General features: G+C 48.5%; 1 protein-coding gene and 1 non-coding gene across 2 annotated transcripts in view; one reads left to right on the forward strand and one right to left on the reverse strand.

The window, feature by feature from the left end:
* Positions 1-14,669, reverse strand: part of Ptch2 (patched 2) — a 22,246-nt gene extending 7,577 nt beyond the window's left edge. Inside the window, 11 exon segments of the mRNA XM_035439684.1 lie at positions 1-29; positions 119-274; positions 363-494; positions 573-720; positions 860-981; positions 3,439-3,634; positions 4,376-4,467; positions 4,602-4,671; positions 4,775-4,964; positions 13,967-14,159; positions 14,598-14,669. The exon segment at positions 1-29 is cut by the window's left edge and continues 5 nt beyond it. Coding sequence (XP_035295575.1) covers positions 1-29; positions 119-274; positions 363-494; positions 573-720; positions 860-981; positions 3,439-3,634; positions 4,376-4,467; positions 4,602-4,671; positions 4,775-4,964; positions 13,967-14,159; positions 14,598-14,669 — 1,400 coding nt within the window.
* Positions 14,670-18,924: 4,255 nt separating this feature from the next.
* On the forward strand, positions 18,925-19,090 carry LOC113832999. The gene has a single exon (XR_003482774.1). It is a non-coding gene; the product is annotated as a U1 spliceosomal RNA (small nuclear RNA).
* The last annotated feature ends 1,424 nt before the right edge of the window (positions 19,091-20,514 follow it).

Here is a 20,514-nt window from a genome sequence, read left to right on the forward strand (position 1 = left end):
CCGATGCCCAGAGCCAAAAAGGGCAGGACCTGGAGGTGCAGAGGGGGGACATCAATCATCTGGAGGAACCGTGTAGCTTGGAGGTGGCCCCCAAAGGCTGCCCCAAGTCCTGGTCTACCTGAGTAGTAGCAGCATTGAAAGTGATGCCAAGCAGGGCACAGAGTCCAAGGCCAGAGGCCACTGCCAGAGCCACCAGCAACACCCCAGCAAGACCGACGGCACCCTGGGACTGGGCACAGTCCCACCGTAGCATTGTTACACAGGCATAGGCCAGCTGTGGGGAGAGGACACAATCTCAGTCAGGGATTTCCAGGGTGGAAACTTGCTGGAAGTGAGGCAAGGCTGCTAGACGCAGGACCCACCATGAGCAGATAGCCTCCCACCACACGGGCGGCACTGACTTCAGAGAACTCGTGCAGGATGTCATCCAGGCTGGTGGAGGAGAAGGCATGGATCTTCTGCGATGCATTGGCGGGCAGAGCCTCCTGGGCTAGCTGGAGAGGCAGGGTGAGAGTGAGGGGACAAGAGGAAGGAGTGGCCTCAGAGAGCTCTTTGTCTCTGCCCATACTGACCTGCACAAAGCGCCGCTGCCAGGTCTGCAGCACTGTGCTGGCCTGTTCCTCACTCCAGCCGATGTCATGTGTCTGGTAGTCGCCCCGGAAGTGCTCATACAGCTGACGGGGACTCATTAGCAGGAAGGTGCTCTGCAAGGCTTCTGCCCTGGTTGGGGGTACAGGAGGGGCAAGTCAGAGCTTGCCAAAATATTCAGGGTGGGTTTGTGGGGTGCTTTTTCCAGAGCTGCCTAGCATTACAGTGTGGATTCCCAGGTCCCCTCACCAAGTCCCAGGGGAGGCCTGACCTCAGCAGCTGTCCTTGAAGATCTCTGGCTGTGCCTCCCAGCAGCAGTTCTTCTTGCCAGTGCATGAACTTGTGGGAGAAGCCGTGACAGCCCCCACTTAGCTCTTGAGCCACACTGGGAGCCTAGAGGGGAATAGAAAGGGGTTTATAAGTCTTTAGAATTTTTGAAATTATATTTATGTGTGTATATGAGAACATGTAAGCATGTCATGGCATGTATGTGGACATCAGAGATCAGAGATAGCTTCTGAGAATTGTTTCTCTCTCTCTTTCCATCATGTGGGTCCTGAGAATCAAACTCAGGTCATCAGGCTTGGAGACAAGTGCCTTTCCCTGCTCAGCCATCTCAGCAGCCCTGAGAAGGGCTTGGAATACTTAGAGCTCTAGGCAGCCAGGGGTAATGCTCAGTGGTAGAGCACTTGCCTAGCTAGCATACACGAGGCTCTGGAGTCAATCACCATACGAAAAAGGAAAGGTAGTGGTGTGATCCAGACCAGCATGGTATACATCTATAAACCCAGCAGTCAGGGTGTGTGTATGAGTAAAACTGGATAAAAGCCCTGGGCTTGTACCTCTAGGATCCATGCCTGACTCTTTTCTACTGCATGAGCCAACAATGAGTGTTTCCAGAGGTCACAGGAGGAATCAAAGGCCTGGAAAATGGGTGGCTACAAGGAGGAGGCATAATCATAGAGGGCTCTGAAAGTAGCCTGACCACCAAGGATACACAGACACTTGGGAAATGAGGTATGCTATTCCTGGTTAGCTTTTTCTGGCATCCTTTGTTGCCCAGATTAGCCTTAAACTCACTATCCAGCATGTCCTTAAACTTTGGAACCCTCTGTTTCTACCTCTGGAGTCAGGAGGGTTACAGGCATGAGCCATCACACCCACTTTTATGAGTTTTATGTGGTGCTGGGGATTGAAAGCAGTGTTTCATGCATGCTATGCAAGCACTCCACCAACTGAGCTATATTCTTGTTCTTGGTTTCCTTGTACAGTCTATCTCTGTTGTTATTAGTAGCAGTATTTTTGAGACAGGGTCTCACTGTGTAGCCCTGGATAGCCTGGAACTCTGTAGTTCAAGTCCCTTGAACTCCAGAGATCCACCTGCCTCTGCCTCCGGAGTGCTGGGATCAAAGGTATGTGTCACCTTGCTTGGTTCCATATTGTCTATTTTGATAAAGTCTAGCCCTGAGTTTAGAAAAGGAAAGGCAGCTTTTAATGGTGGCCCTGGTTGCAACCCCAGCACTTAAGAGATAGAGGAGTCAGGTCCACTGTGAGTTTGAGGTAGCCTGGCTGCAGAGAGAGACTTAATCTAGAAAAAAAAAATCCAAAAAGGAAGAAGAGATGGTAGAAGAAAAGCAACTCAGGTGTAGTGACACATACCTGTAATCCTGGCACTTGGAAGGTCAAGATTGGAGGATCAAGAGTTCAAGGTCACCCTAACCTACCTAGTAAACTGGAGTCCAATTTGAGCTACAGGGAACCCTGTTTCAAAAACGGACAAAGCTGGGTACAACGGTAAAATGCCTAATATCTTGGCATTTGAGAGGCAAGACACAGGAGGACCGCCGAAAATCCCGAGACTGACTTGATCTACACTGCAAGCTTTAGGCCCCTGAGGATGGTATAGCAAGACCCCATTGCAAAAAAAAACCAACCAACAAACAAACAAACAAACAAAAAACCCAAAAACTGAAACATGGGCTGGAGTGAAGGCTCAGCAGGATATGAGCGCCCCCTGCCTTCCTAGAGGCTCAGAGTTCAGTTCCTAGCAGCCACACCCAATATCTCACATCCACCTGCAACTCCATCTCCTGGGGACCTGATACCCTCTTCTGACTTCCACAGGCACCCCATATATGTATATAGCCCCCAAAAAACCTTAGAAAACAAAACTAAATTAAAAAAAGGGCATAGGCTTTAATCCTAGTACTTGGGAGACGGAGGCAGGTGAGTCTCTACCCAGCAGGTTCCAGGCCAGCCAGGGTTGTATAGTGAGACCCTGTCTTACATCCTACACGCCCCCCCCAAATGAAACAACAAACAAACCACACAACAACAAAGAAAAAAGAACAAAACAAAATACTGGAAAACAAAATGAAAAGGAGAAGGGGCTGGAGAGATGACTCAGAGGGTAAGAGGAGCACTGGCTGCTCCTGCAAGGGACCCAGTTTGGTTCCCAGTACCCTTGTCAGGCAGCTCACAGCTGTCTGTGACTCCAGCTCCGAAGGATCCAGCACTTTTGGTCTCCTTGGGTACCTACACTCACATGCACTTACTACTCTCATTCAGGCACACACACCTACACATAATAGAAGGAGAAGAGAGGAGGAGAAGTGATTCTTGGACAACTCGAGGGTTCTTTAGAAGTGAATGAGAATGGACACTTGAGAGAGAGAGAGAGAGAGAGAGAGAGAGAGAGAGTGTGTGTGTGTGTGTGTGTGTGTGTGTGTGTGTGTGTGTGTGTGTTTCCAGAAAATGGAGATAGGAAGAGCACTTCTCTAAACATAGAAACACAAAAGGAAGAGAGGACAGGAAACGGTCCTTTCTTGGCAGACCTGGCCAGGAACCCACCTGCCTGCTGTGATGGTTGGGGGCACTAGGTGGGCAGTGCTGGTCATCAGGGTCCAGACAGGGTCGACCCACATAGGCCTGGCCCACCTGTGCTTTTTCTAGCAGCTCCCGGAAACCCTCCAGAGAGGCGAAGGGGCCGAGCTCCTCTAGCAGCTGCTGAGGATCCAGGTTGGTCCACTGGATATCAGGACGGCCCCTGGGGAAAGCCTGTGGTTAATGAAGGTCGGAAACCAAGGCCTGCCCCAGACTGCTGCTGGGGGCCCCAGCTTCACTCCAAGGACCTCTTGAGGAGAATGTGCAAGGCTTGGCTTGCCTCAGCTACCAGTCTGCTGCACAAGCTTTGGACAAAAAGGGGCTCAGACAGACTCTGGGATGCTTGATGTGTGGACAGGTCCAGAAAATCCTCACTCGTCTACACTAAGATAACCCTTGGTTTTAACCTATAACGACACAAACCTGCATCTCATCTAACAGGTTTTCTTTTTTTTTTTTTTTTTTTTTTTTTTTTTGGTTTTTGAGACAGGGCTTCTCTGTGGCTTTAGAGGCTGTCCTAGAACTAGCTCTTGTAGACCAGGCTGGCCTCCAACTCACAGAGATCCGCCTGCCTCTGCCTCCCGAGTGCTGGGATTAAAGGCGTGCACCACCAACGCCCGGCCTAACAGGCTTTCTTCTGAGTCCAAGCAACCATTAGCTGACAGCCAGCTGCTGCTAGCAGCAAGTCTCTAGAGACCTTTGCCTGAGATCTGTGTGTTCTGTCTAAAGCAGACAGGCCCTCCTTCCCCTCAGAGGCGAGGAGGGGCAGGTGGAGCCCAGGCTGACCCTGTCCTTGGCAAGGCTTTCACCACCCTCTTCATTCATGCCCCCACACCTCTCCTCTCTGTGGGGGAGCCCCTGGCAGGAGATGAATCAGGGCTCCAGGGGCGGCTGGGGCACTCACGGCAAGTAGGCAGAGCCCCCTTGGAGTTTGGCTCCCTCCCAGAAGCAGTCAAGCGGGGTGAGGATCACACATGGAAACAGCTTCTCAATCATCTGCCAAGGACACCCCAGGTCACTAGGGTACCCTCTGCAGTCCTCCCAACACCCCACCCCCAGCGGAGTCTCTGAGCCTTCCTTCACCCCCACAGAGCCTCTGCCTGGTATTGGGAACAGTCTTGGGTACTCACCCGCTCAATCATTCCATTCTCAATAAGCGGAACTCCTGACTTGTAGCAAATTTTGTTCAAATCCCAGGACCTGCAATGGCCAACACACAGGTGATCGGTAGGAGAGGGACCCTGCTCTAGAACTCCCACAGCATGAGTCGTACCCAGCCACCCAGGGCCTTGGCCAGACTTACTTCCCATAAAGAGACACTTGTACTTTGCTGGCTGTGAGGGCTGCCTGGAGGTGAAGGCCCAGTGCCTCGGGGGTGAGGACGTTTTCCCCCTCCTGTTGTGCAGTCTGGATCAACATCTGAGAGGTGTATGCAGCCTCCTCCCCCAGCTTTTCTTTGGTGTAATGCAGCTCCTGGCTCACCCGGCTGTCCACTGCCAGAGCCGAGAGAAAAGGCTTGGGGATGGGCCCAGGTAGACCAGAGCTCAGAAACGGGGACCCAATCTCCTGAGGGCCCCCAGGTCAGGAAATGCTGTGGAAGAGCTTCTGCCTTCTCCTTGGTGGCTTTACCATGGCCCAGACTGACAGCCCTGTCCCAGGCATCTCCTGTTCTTCTTAGACTACAGTTCTTCGGCAAGTGGAGAAACCACAGCTGTAGTATTCTATGGTGGTCTATAGTTTAAGCATGACCCACATTGGCTGGGGCTCAATGCAAAGGCTTGACATTTTGAATAGGTGTCACTCAACCGTGGAGTGCCTGCACAGGATGTGTGGGGCCCTTGGTTCAATCCCAGCACCAGAAGGAAATGTCAGTGTGAGCTGGGCTTGCAGGGTTATAGGAACATCAAAGTAAGGCGCCCTCAGTCCCACCTACTCTGCTTAGCTGGGCAGGGCATGGAGGGACCACAGGGGCCTGTGGGGGAGGGTTTACTAAAAATCTGGTCTAGAGGCTGCTTCTATTCAGGTGCACAGGCAACACCTGGTAGCAGTGGACCCTGCAGCCCACGGGTAAGGGGGAGTCAGTCTTCAGTGTCATCCTTCCTGCCAGCCAGGCAAGATGGGCCCTGGCCCCCAGGCCTGCAGAGGTGGAAATCAAGGAGGGCCAGAGATCCAGACCCTCTTCCTCAGCCTCGTTGAGAGCCATGTCTGCCTTGGCTTTCTCAATCCCAGCTTCCCTCAAGTTTTGCGTTATGCTAGCCAGGGAGTCACACTGTGTGACTGGGACTTAGAAAGGAAGGGATATTTTTTTGTTGCTGTTGTCTTCCCCCCACCCCCTCTGCTAGGAAGAGACATTTTGAGGGGATATGACATCTGACTTGGAGGAGGGTGAGGGATACAGCAGGGACACTGTGGATTTATTTGGTCTGCTCTCAGGCTCAATTCAGTTCCTACTTGCCTGGAGGCCTTTCTTGCTAGCCACTGCCACCCTCTGGAATCCACCTTCACCTGCTCCCTGCCCCCCCACCCCCTACCCTGTGGCCCTGGCCTGGTCTAGAACTCACTGTGTGTAGCCAGGATGGTCTCAAACTTGGGACAATCTTCCTACCTCTACTTCCCAAGTGCTGGGATTATAAGTATTTGCCACCATTCCCAGTAGCCAATCTCTTTTTCAAGACCACAGGCTCTCACTCATTAGAGCCTCAAACCTCTGAAAATTTCACAATCCAGAGTTCCACCCATGCTCAATCTCTTGCTGTCCTTCATGAACAGTCCAGTATGGCTACATTGCCTTTCTTTTCTTCTTCCTTCCTTCCTTCCTTCCTTCCTTCCTTCCTTCCTTCCTTCCTTTCCTCCTTCTTTCCCTCCCTTCCTTCCTCCTTCCCTTCTTTTTCCCTGAGACAGGGTCTCTCTGTGTAACAGCCCTAGCTGTCCTAGAACTCAATCTGTAGCTGTTTAAAAAAGATTTATTTATTATGTATATACAGTTTTCTGCCCCCATATATGCCTGCAGGCCAGAAAAGGGGCAACAGATCTCTCTCTCTCTTAAAGATTTTATTTATTTATTATGTCTTCTGCTTGCATGCTAGCAGAGGGCACCAGGTCTCATTCAAGGTGGTTGTGAGCCACCATGTGGTTGCTGGGAATTGAACTCAGGACCTCTGGAAGAAGAGTCAGTGCTCTTAACCTCTGAGCCATCTCTCAAGCCCCCAGATCTCTTTATAGATGGTTGTGAGCCACCATGTGGTTGCTGGGAACTGAACCCAGGACCTCCAGAAGAGCAGTCAGTGCTCCCAACCCCTGAGCCATCTCTCCAGCCCCTGGCCACATTGCTTTTCTATCCCTTCCCACTGTCCCCAGTCTATGCTGCAGTATTTATTCCACCAGGCTTAGGTGAGTACATGGAAAGAAGGAGGACAGGACAGAGAGAAACGCCCCTGAAAGTGAGGATAGGGAGAAGGAAAAAAACTGGGAGAGACATGATTAAGAAAAAGTGGGGGAAGGAAACATAGACAACTTAAAATACATCAGCAAGACTAAAGAATCCTCAGGATAAAATGGGGACAGAGAAAGACAAGCATCAGCTCACAAGGCTGACGACAGATACCAGGGCAGAGAGAACACACTTCATGGGAGGAGGCAATGGGCACAGGAAGGAGAACAAAGCTCTCTTCAGGCCCTGTGTCGGATACTCCGAGTCTTGACAAATTACTCTCTCTGAGCCTCAATTCTCACCTTCATTTATTTACTTTAAAATATTTAAAAGGGGCTGGAGAGATGGCTCAAAGGTTAAGAGCACTGACTGCTCTTCCAGAGGTCCCGAGTTCAATTCCCAGCAACCACAAGGTGGCTCACAACCATTCCTTATGAGATCTGGTGCCCTCTTCTGGTGTGCAGATATACATGGAAGCAGAATGCTGTATACACAATAAATAAATATCCTTTAAAATATTAAAAAGATTTTTTAAGGTTTATTTATTTTATGAGTACAAATGTCTTGTCTGAATATATGTATGTGTATCAGGTACATATCTGGGGTCCTCCGAGGTCAGATCCTCTGGAACTGGAGTTCCAGAAGGTTTGAGCCACCATGTGGGTGCTGGGAATCGAACCTGGGTCTTCTATAAGAGTAGCCAGTGTTCTTAACCATTAAGCCATCTCTCCAGCCTAGTTTAGTCATCTTAAAGTGAGGCTGAGTGTGGTGGTTCATTCCTGTAACTCCAGCACTTCAAAAGCTGAGGCAGGCCAGGCGGTGGTGGCGCACGCCTTTAATCCAAGCACTTGGGAGGCAGAGGCAGGTAGATCTCTGTGAGTTCGAGACCAGCCTGGTCTACAAGAGCGAGTTCCAGGACAGCCTCCAAAGCCACAGGGAAACCCTGTCTCGATAAACCAAAAAAAAAAAAAAAAAAAATCTGAGGCAGGAGGATTGATGTTGTATTTCATGGGCTTACAACAGCCTGACTACACAGTGAGCCCCCGCCTCAAAAACCAACCAACCCACTAAACAGACAAACAAACGAAAAGGCAGACAGTGCCCACCTTGGTAGTATTAGAATAACGGCACACAAAAGACCTAGGAAATGGCCCGCACACCAGAGGTACAGATATGGAATTGTAGCCAGTAGTTGCTGGGAGGGAAATGGCATGACAGAAGAAGGAGGGGGAACTAAGGGAGAGAAATGACTGCGGACAACTGGGAAAAGGCAGGAGAGCAGACAAATGAATGTATCTGCTAAGTTGTTTCCTTTACAAAAGGGGACATAACTGGTTAACCAGTGTACACTCTTACCTTCAGGCAACAGCACACGTGCCCTGTCCTAAGCTACAGCCTCTACTAATTTATTTATTTATTTATTTGAGAGAAGGGCTCATGTAGCCCAGGCTGGCCCTGAGCTTGCTAAGTAGTTGAGGATGACGGGAAACTAATAATCTTCCTGCCTCCTGCAGAGATCAACATGCTTGCTTATATGCAGTGCTGGGAATTGACCAGGGCTTTCTGAGAGTTGGAAATGCACTCTACCAACTGAGCCATACCTCAACTCTGCACCCTGCCACTCCTTTTGTTTTTTATGCAATGGGGCCTCATGAAGTCCAGGCTGGCCTCAAATTTTCTATGTAGCTGAGGCTGGTACTTAAGTAGCTGAGGTAGGATTGCTGTGAGTTTAAGAGCAACTTGAGCTACTGTGTGAGATCCTGTTTGAATAATAAAGCAAAATGAATTACTGTCTACTAAATTAACAAAAATTAAAAATTGACAGCATTGCTGGATTATAAAGGTCCACCATGGAGTGTAATTTGGTGTGTTACTTCAGTATTAATGCCCAAAAGCACTAGTCCAAAAGTTTTGCTTGTAAGGGCCTAAGAGCTATTGCAGGGACTCAAGTCTTGTGATAGAGACAGGAATGAGCAGGTTCTGAACAGAGCTTTGAATGAATGACCTGATGTTTTCATTATCTGACAAGCCTAAGAGCTGACCCTTGGAATTAGGAAAGCAGTTCAGGATCCAGTGCTATGCACTGTTAAAGGTTTGGAGTTCTGATACTGTTAAGAGAGAGCCAGTGGGCTAGAGACTTGGTTTAGCAGTTAAGAGCATTGGCTATTCTTTCAGAGGAGCCAGGTTCAATTCCCAGTACCTACATGGCAGCACACAGCTGCCTGTAACTCCAGCTCCAGGGGATCTGATACCTTCTGGCCTTTGCAGGCACAGGCACACACGTAGACAAATACCCGTGCACGTAAAAAAAAAAAAACCAAATACATAAGAGAGTGAGCCAGGAAAAAGTCATAGCAACATTGATCTAAGCAGAGGGCTTAGAGTGTGTACAGGGCTCACAGAGGATCTGATAAGAAGCAAGGGCAGGGAGGCCCCAAGCGGGGACAGGGACTGACGTGGCCAGACTTCTGTGTACCCCAGGGGGCGATGTGGAGGCAGATTCGAAGGCAAGGCTGACTCATTTCCTTAGCCTCTTTGCTAGCTGACTGATTTTACTGGGCATCCTCAGAAAGGCCACTGATTAAGGCCGCCTGCATTCCTCTCTAGCACCACATGGCAAAAGTACATTTTCCAAGGTGCCAATCACAGAATCACATTGCATTTTGCTAACTGAAGGATTCGCCAGTAACATACTCTTGCCAAGTAGAACAGACAGCAAATTGGCTGGGAGGCTTCTCAAAAAATTTTTTTCACTTTAATCCATCTTATCCATCCATCTATCTATCTATCTATCTATCTATCTATCTATCTATCTATACTCCATCTACCTACCAATTTATGTACTTAGTATTGAACACAGGCTATACATGCTAGGTAAGCATCCTACCACTATAGCCTTCATCCTTTAAAAAGGTACTTTTAATTGTGAGTGTGTATGTGTGCCTGTGTGTGTGTACCTACGTGTACCTACACACACAGTACCTACAGTGTGTACCTACGTGTGTGTATGCCTGTGCAGGAATGTTCAAGGCTAGTGGTTAATATGCGGTCCTCCTCTGCCACTGTCTACTTTATTTTTTGAGACAGGTTTTCTCACTGAACCTGGATCACACCATTTTTGCTGTATCACTAGCCAGCAAAGCCCAGGATCTACTTGTGTCTTCTCTGTACATCCCAGTGCTGGAGTTATAGATGTGTGCCCCACAGCCTTCGCACAGGTGTTGGGAACTGGAAGTCAGGTCCATGTGCTCTCATAGCAAACAAGCACTTTGCCCACTGAGTCACCTCCCCAGTCATAATACTTTAACTTTGAGACACCATTTCAATAAACTGTCAAGACTGGTCTTGAACTCACTCTGTAGCCCAGGAAGTCCTCAAACTATCTCAGCCTACTAAATAAACTGAGATTATCAGTCTGTGAAAACAGGCCCAGCCTTCATCACTTTAAAAGAAACACAGGGCTGGGGAGACCATTCGGCTTGACAAGCTTTGATCCCCAGTACCACTTACAACTGAGTGCGGTGGCATACATCTGCAATCTCAGCACCCAGGAGGACACACAGGCAGGAGAATCAAGGTTATTCCTCAGTATGAAGAAGTCCATGGCCAGCCTGCCTGCAGGAGACAGGGTCTGCTTATGTATCCCTGGCTGGCCTAGCGCTCTCAACATACTCTGTTTCTAGGCATAAGCTACCATGTCCAGATATGACTTTAGCTTCCTTGTCTTTTCCTCCTCCTCCTCTTCCTCCTCCTCCTCCTCCTCTTCCACCACCACCACCACCATCACCATCATCATCCTCACCATTTGGCCCAGACTGGCCTTGAACTCACTGTGTAGCAGAGGCTAGCCTTGAACTACTGATCCTCCAGCTTCCATCTCCCCAGTGCTGGGATTATTAAGCATGTGCTACCATGTCCAGGAACAACAGCTTCTTGGGATAAGCCTGAGGACAAGTCTCATACGCTGAAGACAGAGGGGAAAGAAAGAACTCGGGTCCTCGATGATGCCCTTCATCTGCCAGACTAATCACTTCCAATTCTCCATTGCCAAATCTTCGGTTACCCTTCTTCCTTCCTGTTCTGTGGACCCCCTTCTTTCTCTTTCATGTGGCTACAAGGGCTCCTGATGCTATAATTACTAGTGTTTTGCGGAAGGGTGAACAGGTCTTAACTACGGCACCATCACAAGGGTGGAAAGGATGGGTTAGTTGTGAAAGACATTAAAAAGGAGGAAACCACACATGAATGAGAACTGACAGCAGCTCCTAGGGACTTAGCTTTGAGCTACTGCTGGCCCCAACAACAGGTGGTGATCATCCCCTGACTTCACATCAAAGGGCCGTCTCCTCCTTATCTTTGAGTCAGACTACATGCTATCATTTGTTGTTTACAGAACTATCTATATGTGTGTGCAGATGTGTGGGACGGCAGAAGAAGAAGGCAGTGTCTACATGAAGAAGGCAGAAGAGGACCAGGGGTCTTTATCTCCTTGAAGCTGGGTCTTGTGTTTTCTTGGCTAGGCCTGAAGCCAACAAATCCCAGAGACCTTCCATCCCTCTGATGCTGAGGGTAACGGGTATGTGTGTGACATTGTTTGTTACATGGGTACTGGGATCTGAACTCTGGTTGTGGAGATTGCACAGCAAATGCTCTTAACTATCAAGACATCTTTCCAGTCCCTCCACCTTATTCTTTGAGACAAGGTTTCTGCCTGAGCCTGGAGCTCCTGGTTTCAGTGAGACTAGCTGGCAATCCCAGAATCTACCAATCACTCACTCAGTGCTGGGGTTACAGGTGTGCATGCATGGCCATGTCTGGTTTTTATGTGGATGCTGGGATCCAAACTCAGGTTTTTAGGAAGCACTTCACTCACTAAGCTGTCTTCCCAGCCCCATAACTACCTACTTCTGAGCCCCTTACTTTTAAGTTGACCAAGGTAGTGGTGTTTGATCCCTAGCCCTTGCCCTAACCCCACCCAAAAATTCAGGAAAGGCAAAGGAAAACAGTCACATTTTACAGACAAGAAGGGCCTTGACCTCTCTTTGAGACTGTGCTAACTGAGGTCCTGCCCCTTCTACTTCCCATCCTAGTAAAACCTGAAACAAAAAAGTCTCTTTGGCTGTCAATTTGGCCAGCTCTTTATTGGGAAGGGGGTTAAATGAGGAGACTCAGCTACAGAGCTATAGAGAAAAGATCATGTCATGGTCACTGCTTTTAGACAGAGATCCTACTAATCTCAACACAAAGGAGTCTACAGCAGGAGGATCCCAAGGTCAAGGTTACCTGGGCATACCCCCAAAAGCCTAGGAATCAGCTACCATCCTCTTACAGAGCCTCCCTCATAAGAACAACAGAAACCTGGCAGTGACGAGCCCCTCCTTTGATGAGGGCAGGAGGGAGATGAGCGAATGTGGATATTCAAGCAGTGTTTAATTGGGGACGATCTGGGGAGTGCAGAAAGAGGAAGGGAAGGGCAGGGGAGAGGGGCTCACTTTATTGTGGCAGGATATTCAAAAGTCATTTGGGACCACCCAAGCAGCAGTGGTTTGTGTGGGCGCATGCATATATGCGTGTATGCACATGTGTGTCCCAATGCTGGGGGCAGGCTGGCAGGCAGGCAGGAAGAAACATCTGCTGTGGACCCTAGGGCTGTCTGAAGAGTGTGAATGCTTAAGAGCCTGCAGAGGGCTGGGGGGAGGGTGGAGATGGGGTGTGGGAGCCCAAGACGCAGGAAGGCTCCAAGAAACATCTGCTCTGTATCCTAGGACTTGCCAGCATTGCAATAACTCAAGGGTGTGAGACTGCGACCTGGGACCTGCCTTGGGTATGGGCCAGGGCTGGGGAGGTCTGGGGAGGCCACAAATGCCAATTTCCCAGGGAAGAACAGAGAAGACTGGGAATTTGTCATAGCTGCCTTATGAAAACAGGCATCAAGAAAGAATAGAGGCGTGATGAAATTATTAGTTGCTTAATGCTTCATTAGGAAGTGGGGGGTTTGATCTCATCTGACCCTGACTATTGCCTCAAAGTGCAGTCTAGGTTACTTCTGCACTACTTGGTTGCAGGGATCTGGGTGCCTGAGGTTTCTATCCAGAAGCCCAGTTGGATGGTTTGATCAAGGGTTCCTATCCTTCCAGACCTAACTTTTCTTTTTTCTTTGGCTTCGCCCTCTTCTCAGCGTTAGGGATCAAACTTAGCTAGGGCCTTAGGCATGCTAGACAAACACTCTGCAAGCAGCTACATCCCCAGCAATCTTCCTTCTGGCTGTCCTCTGAGACAGGCTTGTTGAATTGCTAGACTGAAGGCAATTTTCTTGCCTCAACCCCTTGAGTAACTAGAATCATAGTCCTAACTTCCAGTTTCCTGGTCTCTCCCTGTCTTTTCTTATACAATATGACTACACTATGCTTTGTTTTTTATGGAACTTATCCCAGCACACACTTTACTTTCCTTGGCTACTGAAAAATGAGTCTTGTTCCATTTGTTAAACTCTGATGTACAATTTTTTAAAAAGGCTCATTGGGTGGTGGTGGCACATGCCCTTAATCCCAGCACTGGGGAGGCAGAGGGAGGTGTAACTCTGAGTTTGAGGCTGGCATGGTCTACAGACTGAGTTTTAAGACAGCCAGGGCCACACAGAGAAACCCTGTCTCAAAAACAAACAAACAAAAAACTAACCAAACAATAACAACAACAAAAAGAAAACAGGCTAGCTAAATAAATACTCACATAATCAAAAATAAATATTCTGTAAGATTATTAGTAGGATGCTACCATCTAGAGATACCCATTTATGGGTGAGAGAAGTAGAGTGTGAGACTGAGGATACAGCTTGAACTAGAGACTTGCCTAGCTTGCACAATGCCCTGGGCTCCATTCACAGCACCGAGGGAGATTCGGGGAGAGGTAGGCATTCTCCAACATGCCCAGATACACAGGCACTCATTGGGAGATGCCTCAGATCCTTGACCCGGCCTGCTGGGGGCTCAGTGGCCAGCTCCTCATCCTGATCTCTGTCTTGGGCTCCATATAGCAAAGCAGCTATGGCCAGTGTCGGTAACTCACCTTCTACCCAGAGCTGTTCCAGATCTGTCTCAATAACAGCCACTCGGAGACCCAGTGCCAGAGCCCCAAAGGCCACCAGTCCCAGGAAGAGCACTTTGCCGCAATGTCTCTGGATCCTGCACCCCAGGGAGAAGAGCAGGCCTTGGAAGTAAGCACGAAGCCAGAGAGGAGCCTGCAGGCTCCCAGTTAGGATCTGGGACGGAAAGAGAAGGGTCAGCTAGGTGTCAGGATAACAATGCAGAATCCTCTTCTCTCTCTCTCTCTGTAGTGTCCTGGTTTCCTGACTTCTGGATGCGGGGCAGAAAGCAGCTACAGATAGAGGCTTCAAATTAAAGACTTAACTCTCTCTTCCGCTGTGCCTTCTCCACAAGCACACCTGAGAATTGCCCCCCCCCCCCTTGAGAGTTCTGAGCCATGAACACATAGTAGCTTTCGGAGGAACACAGAGGCGAGCCCACAGACGTACTGTTTTCACTGACCAGATGATAGGAAATAAATTAACATCACTTGCTAGCTCCCACTTGTCTTCAAACACAGATCCAGTAACACCTGACCTATAAACATCACACAACCTGCAGACATTGAAGTGACAGACACAAGCTCCGCTTCTACCAACTTATCTTCTGCTCACCTGAGGTGCTGCGGACCGAGCTGGAGGTGTGTAGTTTGGAGGCAGCTCTCCAAGGGACAGCGGCCGAACCATGCTGGTGAGGATGGGGGGCGCGAGCGCCCCCAACCTGCGTTATCTGAGCGCGGCCATGGGCTAGCTCGGCCCCTTGTGCCGTCTGGCTTCGCCTGGGGACTCCTGGGGTGGCGAACGTGCGGTCGTGAGACGCGGGTGCAGATGCGCAGGAGCAGCCCGGGAGCGGCGGTGCACGGTGGTGCAGACCCGCGGCGCTAAGTCCCGCTGGATCTGCGGGCCGTGATCCAAAGTGGGCTCCGCGTGTGGGTGGAACCGGCTGCGGCGAAGCACCTCACAGCTCAAGGAGGCGACTGCGGATCTCGGGAAGCAGCGGGAGCCTCAGAAAAAGGAGCGGGCCGGGGTGACGCCCTCCTATTGGCTGAGGGGGCTGCAAATTACCCGCAGCCCGGCTGCCGGATCCGTTGCTAGGTAACGGCGCCGCAGGGGGCGGGGCGGGAGACCACCCAGGCAGGGCCACCCCTTGCCTCGCCTCCCCAGCTCGCCTGCCCGCCCGCCCGCCCTCGGGGCCCAAGGGGAGAAGAAGGGAGGGCGATCCTGGAGGCGCTAGTCGCGGGCCAAGTGTAAGTCAGGATGTTGAGAAAGGGAGTCTGCTGGTCCCCTTCGGGCCACCCTTTCTTCCTGACCCAGCGCAACCCCGAAGACCTCTTTTCCATTCTCTCCATGTAGGCCAGAGTCATCGCTCTAAAATGCAAATCTCATGATCGTTCCAAAGCCCAGGACCTTGCACCAAACAAGTATAACTAAAGCTTCTTCTCTCATAGTGCCTCACACCCACTCAGTTGCCTTCCAGGCCCTAATTGCCCTCAGTAATTTCCTCAGCCCGCCATGCTGTTCACATAGTCTTGCCTTTGTACATGTTGGGGCTCCTTTGTCTTGGCAGATAAACTTCAAACCTGAACTTGAATCAATCAGCCCAAACTTTTGGAAGAGTTCCTTAATTCCCTTTTGCTCTTGGTGGATAATGGTTTTTTTCTTTGTGGTTCTTATTAACACTGTTTATTTGTGTACTATATTTTGGGGCTTTTTTTTTGTTTTGTTTTGTTTGTTTCTCTTCTTTTTTTTTTTTTGTTTTTCGAGACAGGGTTTCTCTGTGTAGCTTTGGAGCCTATCCTGGCACTCGCTCTGGAGACCAGGCTGGCCTCAAACTCACAGAGATCCACCTGCCTCTACCTCCTGAGTGTTGGGATTAAAGGCATCCACCACCACTGCCCAGCCTGTATTTTTATTTTTTAATTTATTATTATTATTTTTTGGTTTTTCGAGACAGGGTTTCTCTGTGGCTTTGGAGGCTGTTCTGAAACTCGCTCTTGTAGACCAGGCTGGTCTTGAACTCACAGAGATCCGCCTGCCTCTGCTTCCTGAGTGTTGGAACTAAAGGCATGTGCCACCACTGCCCAGCCCGACCTATATTTTTAAGAATTTACTTTAAAATGTTTTTTGAGACAGGATCTCAGCTACGTTGGCTTTGAACTCTTGATTCTATTGCCTCCACCTCTCAAATTCAGGGATTATACAAGCCTATATTGTCCAGCCTGTCCTATTATTGTATTTGTGATGACATCACTTATGTACAGCAACTGAAACTCTATTTCCCCTGCTAGAAAGTAAGTGGTGCTCAGAAATGTTGAGCGCATCCCTAAGAGTTGAAGAAACTAGATGTAAATGACAGGCAATGAGAGGACCTTGTCTGTTAAACTTCTAGTTTTCCCATCTGATTGTGCTGTTTCTGTTCCTGATTGATAAACTCTGATATGGCATAGGAAGGTAAAACTCAATATCTAATATGGAAAGTTTGGGAAAAAAGCTGGGCATGGTGGTACACAACTTTTTAAAAAATTATTTATTTTATTTTATGTACATTGATCTTTTGCCTGCATGAATGAATGTCTTTATGAGGGTATTGAATCCCCTGGAACAGGAGCTATAGACAGTTGTAAGCTGCCATGTGGTTGCTGGGAATTGAACCCCAGTCCTCAGGAAGAACAGTCCGCGTTCTTAACCCCTGAGCCATCTCTCCAGCCCGGTGGTACACATCTTTAATCCCATCACTCAGGAGGCAGAGGCAGGTGGATATCTTGTGAGTTCCAGGCCCCAACATGCTCTACACAGAGAGTTCTGGGACAGCCAAGGCTACCTAGAGAGACTGTCTCAGAAAACAAACAAAACAAAGTTGGGAAAAAGGAAGACTGCAATAAATCCATTATTCTGATACCACTAACACATCTGGCTAGTTTCTTGCTCAATTCTTCCAGACTTCTTAATCATTATATCATAAATATTTCATGTTACTACACAGGCATCCCCATCAGTCATTTGCAGAATGTCCTTAGGACAGATTCCCAGAAATGGGGTTGTTTGGGTCAAAAAGCATGAATATGTTTTTTTGGTCTTGTTACATACTGCCAAACTTTTTGAGAACTTGTGTGAATTAACATCAGCTCCAGGGTTTAGTCTTAGGGAAAGGCAGTTGGGTTGAGGGGTGGGATCATAAGGAGGGATTAGTGCATCTGTCTACAACAACGATGCCCTGTGGCTGAGTGGCACCTGGATATGAAAGGAAGCCTGGGCTGGACAGAGCTCTCAGCAGTTAAGATCACCTTTTGCTTTTACAGAGGACCTGATTTTAGCTCCCAGCACCCACAGTGAAGAGTTCACAACTGCCTGTAACTCCAGCACCAGGAGAACCTTCTGGCCTCTGAGGGCAACTTCATACACGATAGACATACAGACACTCAGGTACATACACATAAATAAAGAAAAATATTTTTAAAAGACGGCTGGAGAGATGGCTCGGAGGTTAAGAGCACTGACTGCTCTTCCAGAGGTCCTGAGTTCAATTCCCAGCAACCACATGGTGGCTCACAACCATCCGTTATGAGATCTGGTGCCCTCTTCTGGTGTGCAGATATACATGGAAGCAGAATGTTGTATACATAATAAATAAATAAAATCTTTCAAAAAAAAAAAAAAAAGACTGCTGGAGACATGGCTCAGAGGTTAAGAACACTGGTGCTCCTCTAGAGGTCCTGAGTTCAATTCCCAGCAATCATATGGTGGCTCACATCCTCTATAATGTGTTCTGGTGCCCTCTTCTGGCATGCAATGCAGATATACATGCAGGCAGAACATGGTAAACATAATAAATAAATCTTTAAAATAAGACAGGACGCCTGTGTGCACTGTACTTTCCTCCAGTCATAGGGGGAAGTCCTCTGCAGAGAAAGTGTAAAAGTGTACCACTAGCAAGACTCTGGAAATAGAAACAGCTCTAAAGTGGGCTTTGTGGACTCTAGCATTGATTTTGGGGCTATAAAGACAGGAATTGACTGGAATAAGCACAGGGTGGCATTATAATGCCAGGACAGATCTGACATTTTTTTAAGATTTTATTTCTTTATTATGTATGCATCATTCTGCTTCCATGTATATCTGCACACCAGAAGAGGGCATCAGGTCTCATAAGGGATGGTTGTGAGCCACCATGTGGTTGCTGGGAATTGAACTCAGGACCTTTGGAAGAGCAGTCGGTGCTCTTAACCTCTGAGCCATCTCTCCAGCCCCCCTAGATCTGACATTTCTTGAGATCTTTCATGTTATCCGGTTCTGCAAGCTAGAGGTCCATAGAGACATAGGTGAGTAATCACCTCAGCCTGGATTATGCTTCTATTACCAGTTGACTGCCATCTGTGTCAAAGTCCTACCTTTTTAAAAATTTTTTATAAAGATGACCATATGTAGCTGAGATGTACCTTAAGCTCTGATCCTCCTGTCTCAGCCTCCCAAGCATTGGGATTATAGGTAAGTATCATGACATCTGGCTTGGGATCTTGACACAGGACTCACTATGCAGGTAAGGTTGACTTTGAGTAGGGGGTTACAGGTGTAACCACATCGGGGCTTTCTATGGATGCTTTGGAAAGGGTCTATCCACTGAGAAAACCTCCTGATAATCAGTTCAACCAGAAGAAATGGGTCTATTCTTTCTCGCCTTCCCAAGCTAGGGCTGTTACCCTCTGGCCACTTACTCCCAAATGGCCAAATGTGTGTTTGTATGTGGGTATGTGCACATGAATGCAGGTGGCCATGTCGACCAGAGGCATCATATTCTCCTGGAGCTGGAGTTACAGACAGTTAGGTATGGGTGTTGGAAACTGAACTTGGGTTTTATGCAAGGGCAGCAGATTCTCTAATCCATTTTTCCAGCCCCTAACATGACTTTTCCTCAGCAAAATGACTTCCTGAGTTTGGGGCAAGAACTAGTGCCTGGCAGGGGCGATACCATGATCACGAAGGTGGTTTTCCCAGGGCGAGGCTTATCCATTGCATTTGGATGTGCTGACCTCTGAGATTTTTCCCCAAATGCGGGAAATTTGACAGCATAATTTGTGGTAGTGGGGGGACTGTGTTCTCGATCTCCCCCAAAGAAAAACTTTTTTTTAAAGAAGAACTAGAGCCAGAGCCAGAGCCAGACACCAGGTAATTAGCAGAAATAAGAAGATAAAAAAGGTTGGCCAGGCATGGTGGCACATGCCTTTAATCCCAGCACTCTCAGGAGGCAGAAACAGGCAGATTGCTGAGTTCCAGCCAGCCTGGTCTACACAGTGAATTCCAAGACAGCCAGGGCTACACAGAGAAACCTTGTCTCAAAAAACAAACAAGCAAACAAACAAAAAGATAAAGAAGATTGAACAGGGTGTTCCACTGGAATTTCTTTTGGATGTGGGTATGCCTTTGGGCCCAAACCTGAGACATTCCCCGAAGTAACAGGAGAAGAGCAGTCATCTCCAAGGATTAACTCTTTATTATCAATTAGTGAGCTAAACTTGCCTAACCCTTCACTGAGCACTCGGGGTTGGAAGCCTTTTTTTTTTTTTTTTTTTTTTTTTGGTATTTTAAGACACGGGTTTCCCTTTTGTAGCCCTGGCTGTTCCTGGAGCTGGCTCTGTAGACCTGCCTCTATCTCCCAAGTGCTAGGATTAAAGACGCGCTCCACCACCACAGGCCTGCCTTTCTTTTTTTAAAGAGCTCTTAGCCTGCCTGAGAGGAGCCCAGAGATCACAGAGGAAATTATTGACCTGGGATATTCAGGGGTGCTCTGGAAGGAAGTAGTTGGGAAAAGGAGGAGGGTAGCGATCTAAATACAATTCAAGGTCAGATGATACCTTTGTCATTGTGAGACAGGGTCTCTGTAGCCCTGGTAACCTTGGAACTCATGTAGGCCAGGTTGGCCTCAAACTCAGAGATCCACCTGTCTCTTCCACCTGATTGCTGGTTCAGATTTTTTTCTTTTTAAATCTTTTCTTTTTTGAACTTTTAATCTTTCTAGTCTACCTCTCAAGTGTTGGGATTACAAGTGTATGCCACTACATATGGTTTATGCAGTACTGGGGATTGAACCTAGGGCTTCCTACATGATAGGTAAGGACTCCATTAACTGATCTACAACTCTAGTCCTTAACACATAACATTAAATGAGATAATACACGTTGAGAACAGTGCCTCAAGGTGGAACATACTCACTCTTGAGCGCGCACACACACACACACACACACTGTGTGTGGGTGGGGGGGAGTAGCACTGTGGCTTCAGGGGACAATCAGGTCTAGGCCAGGTCATCCAGGCCTCCAATACAATGCCTCTTTCCCTTAGGGTCAGCTCCATCACAGAGCTTTCTAGACTGTATCTGGGTGGCCCTTCCCACAGACACAGTGTTTTGTTTCTGTGACTGCTGAGAAGGGGTCTTCCTATGTTACCCAAGCTCCTGGGCTCAAGTGATCTTTCCACTTGAGCTTCTAAGTATTGGGACTACAGGTACCCATCACAAACTCGACTGCTTAGAAAGCAA

Source organism: Cricetulus griseus, chromosome 2 (genome assembly GCF_003668045.3).
Source record: "Cricetulus griseus strain 17A/GY chromosome 2, alternate assembly CriGri-PICRH-1.0, whole genome shotgun sequence".
NCBI lineage: Eukaryota > Metazoa > Chordata > Mammalia > Rodentia > Cricetidae > Cricetulus > Cricetulus griseus.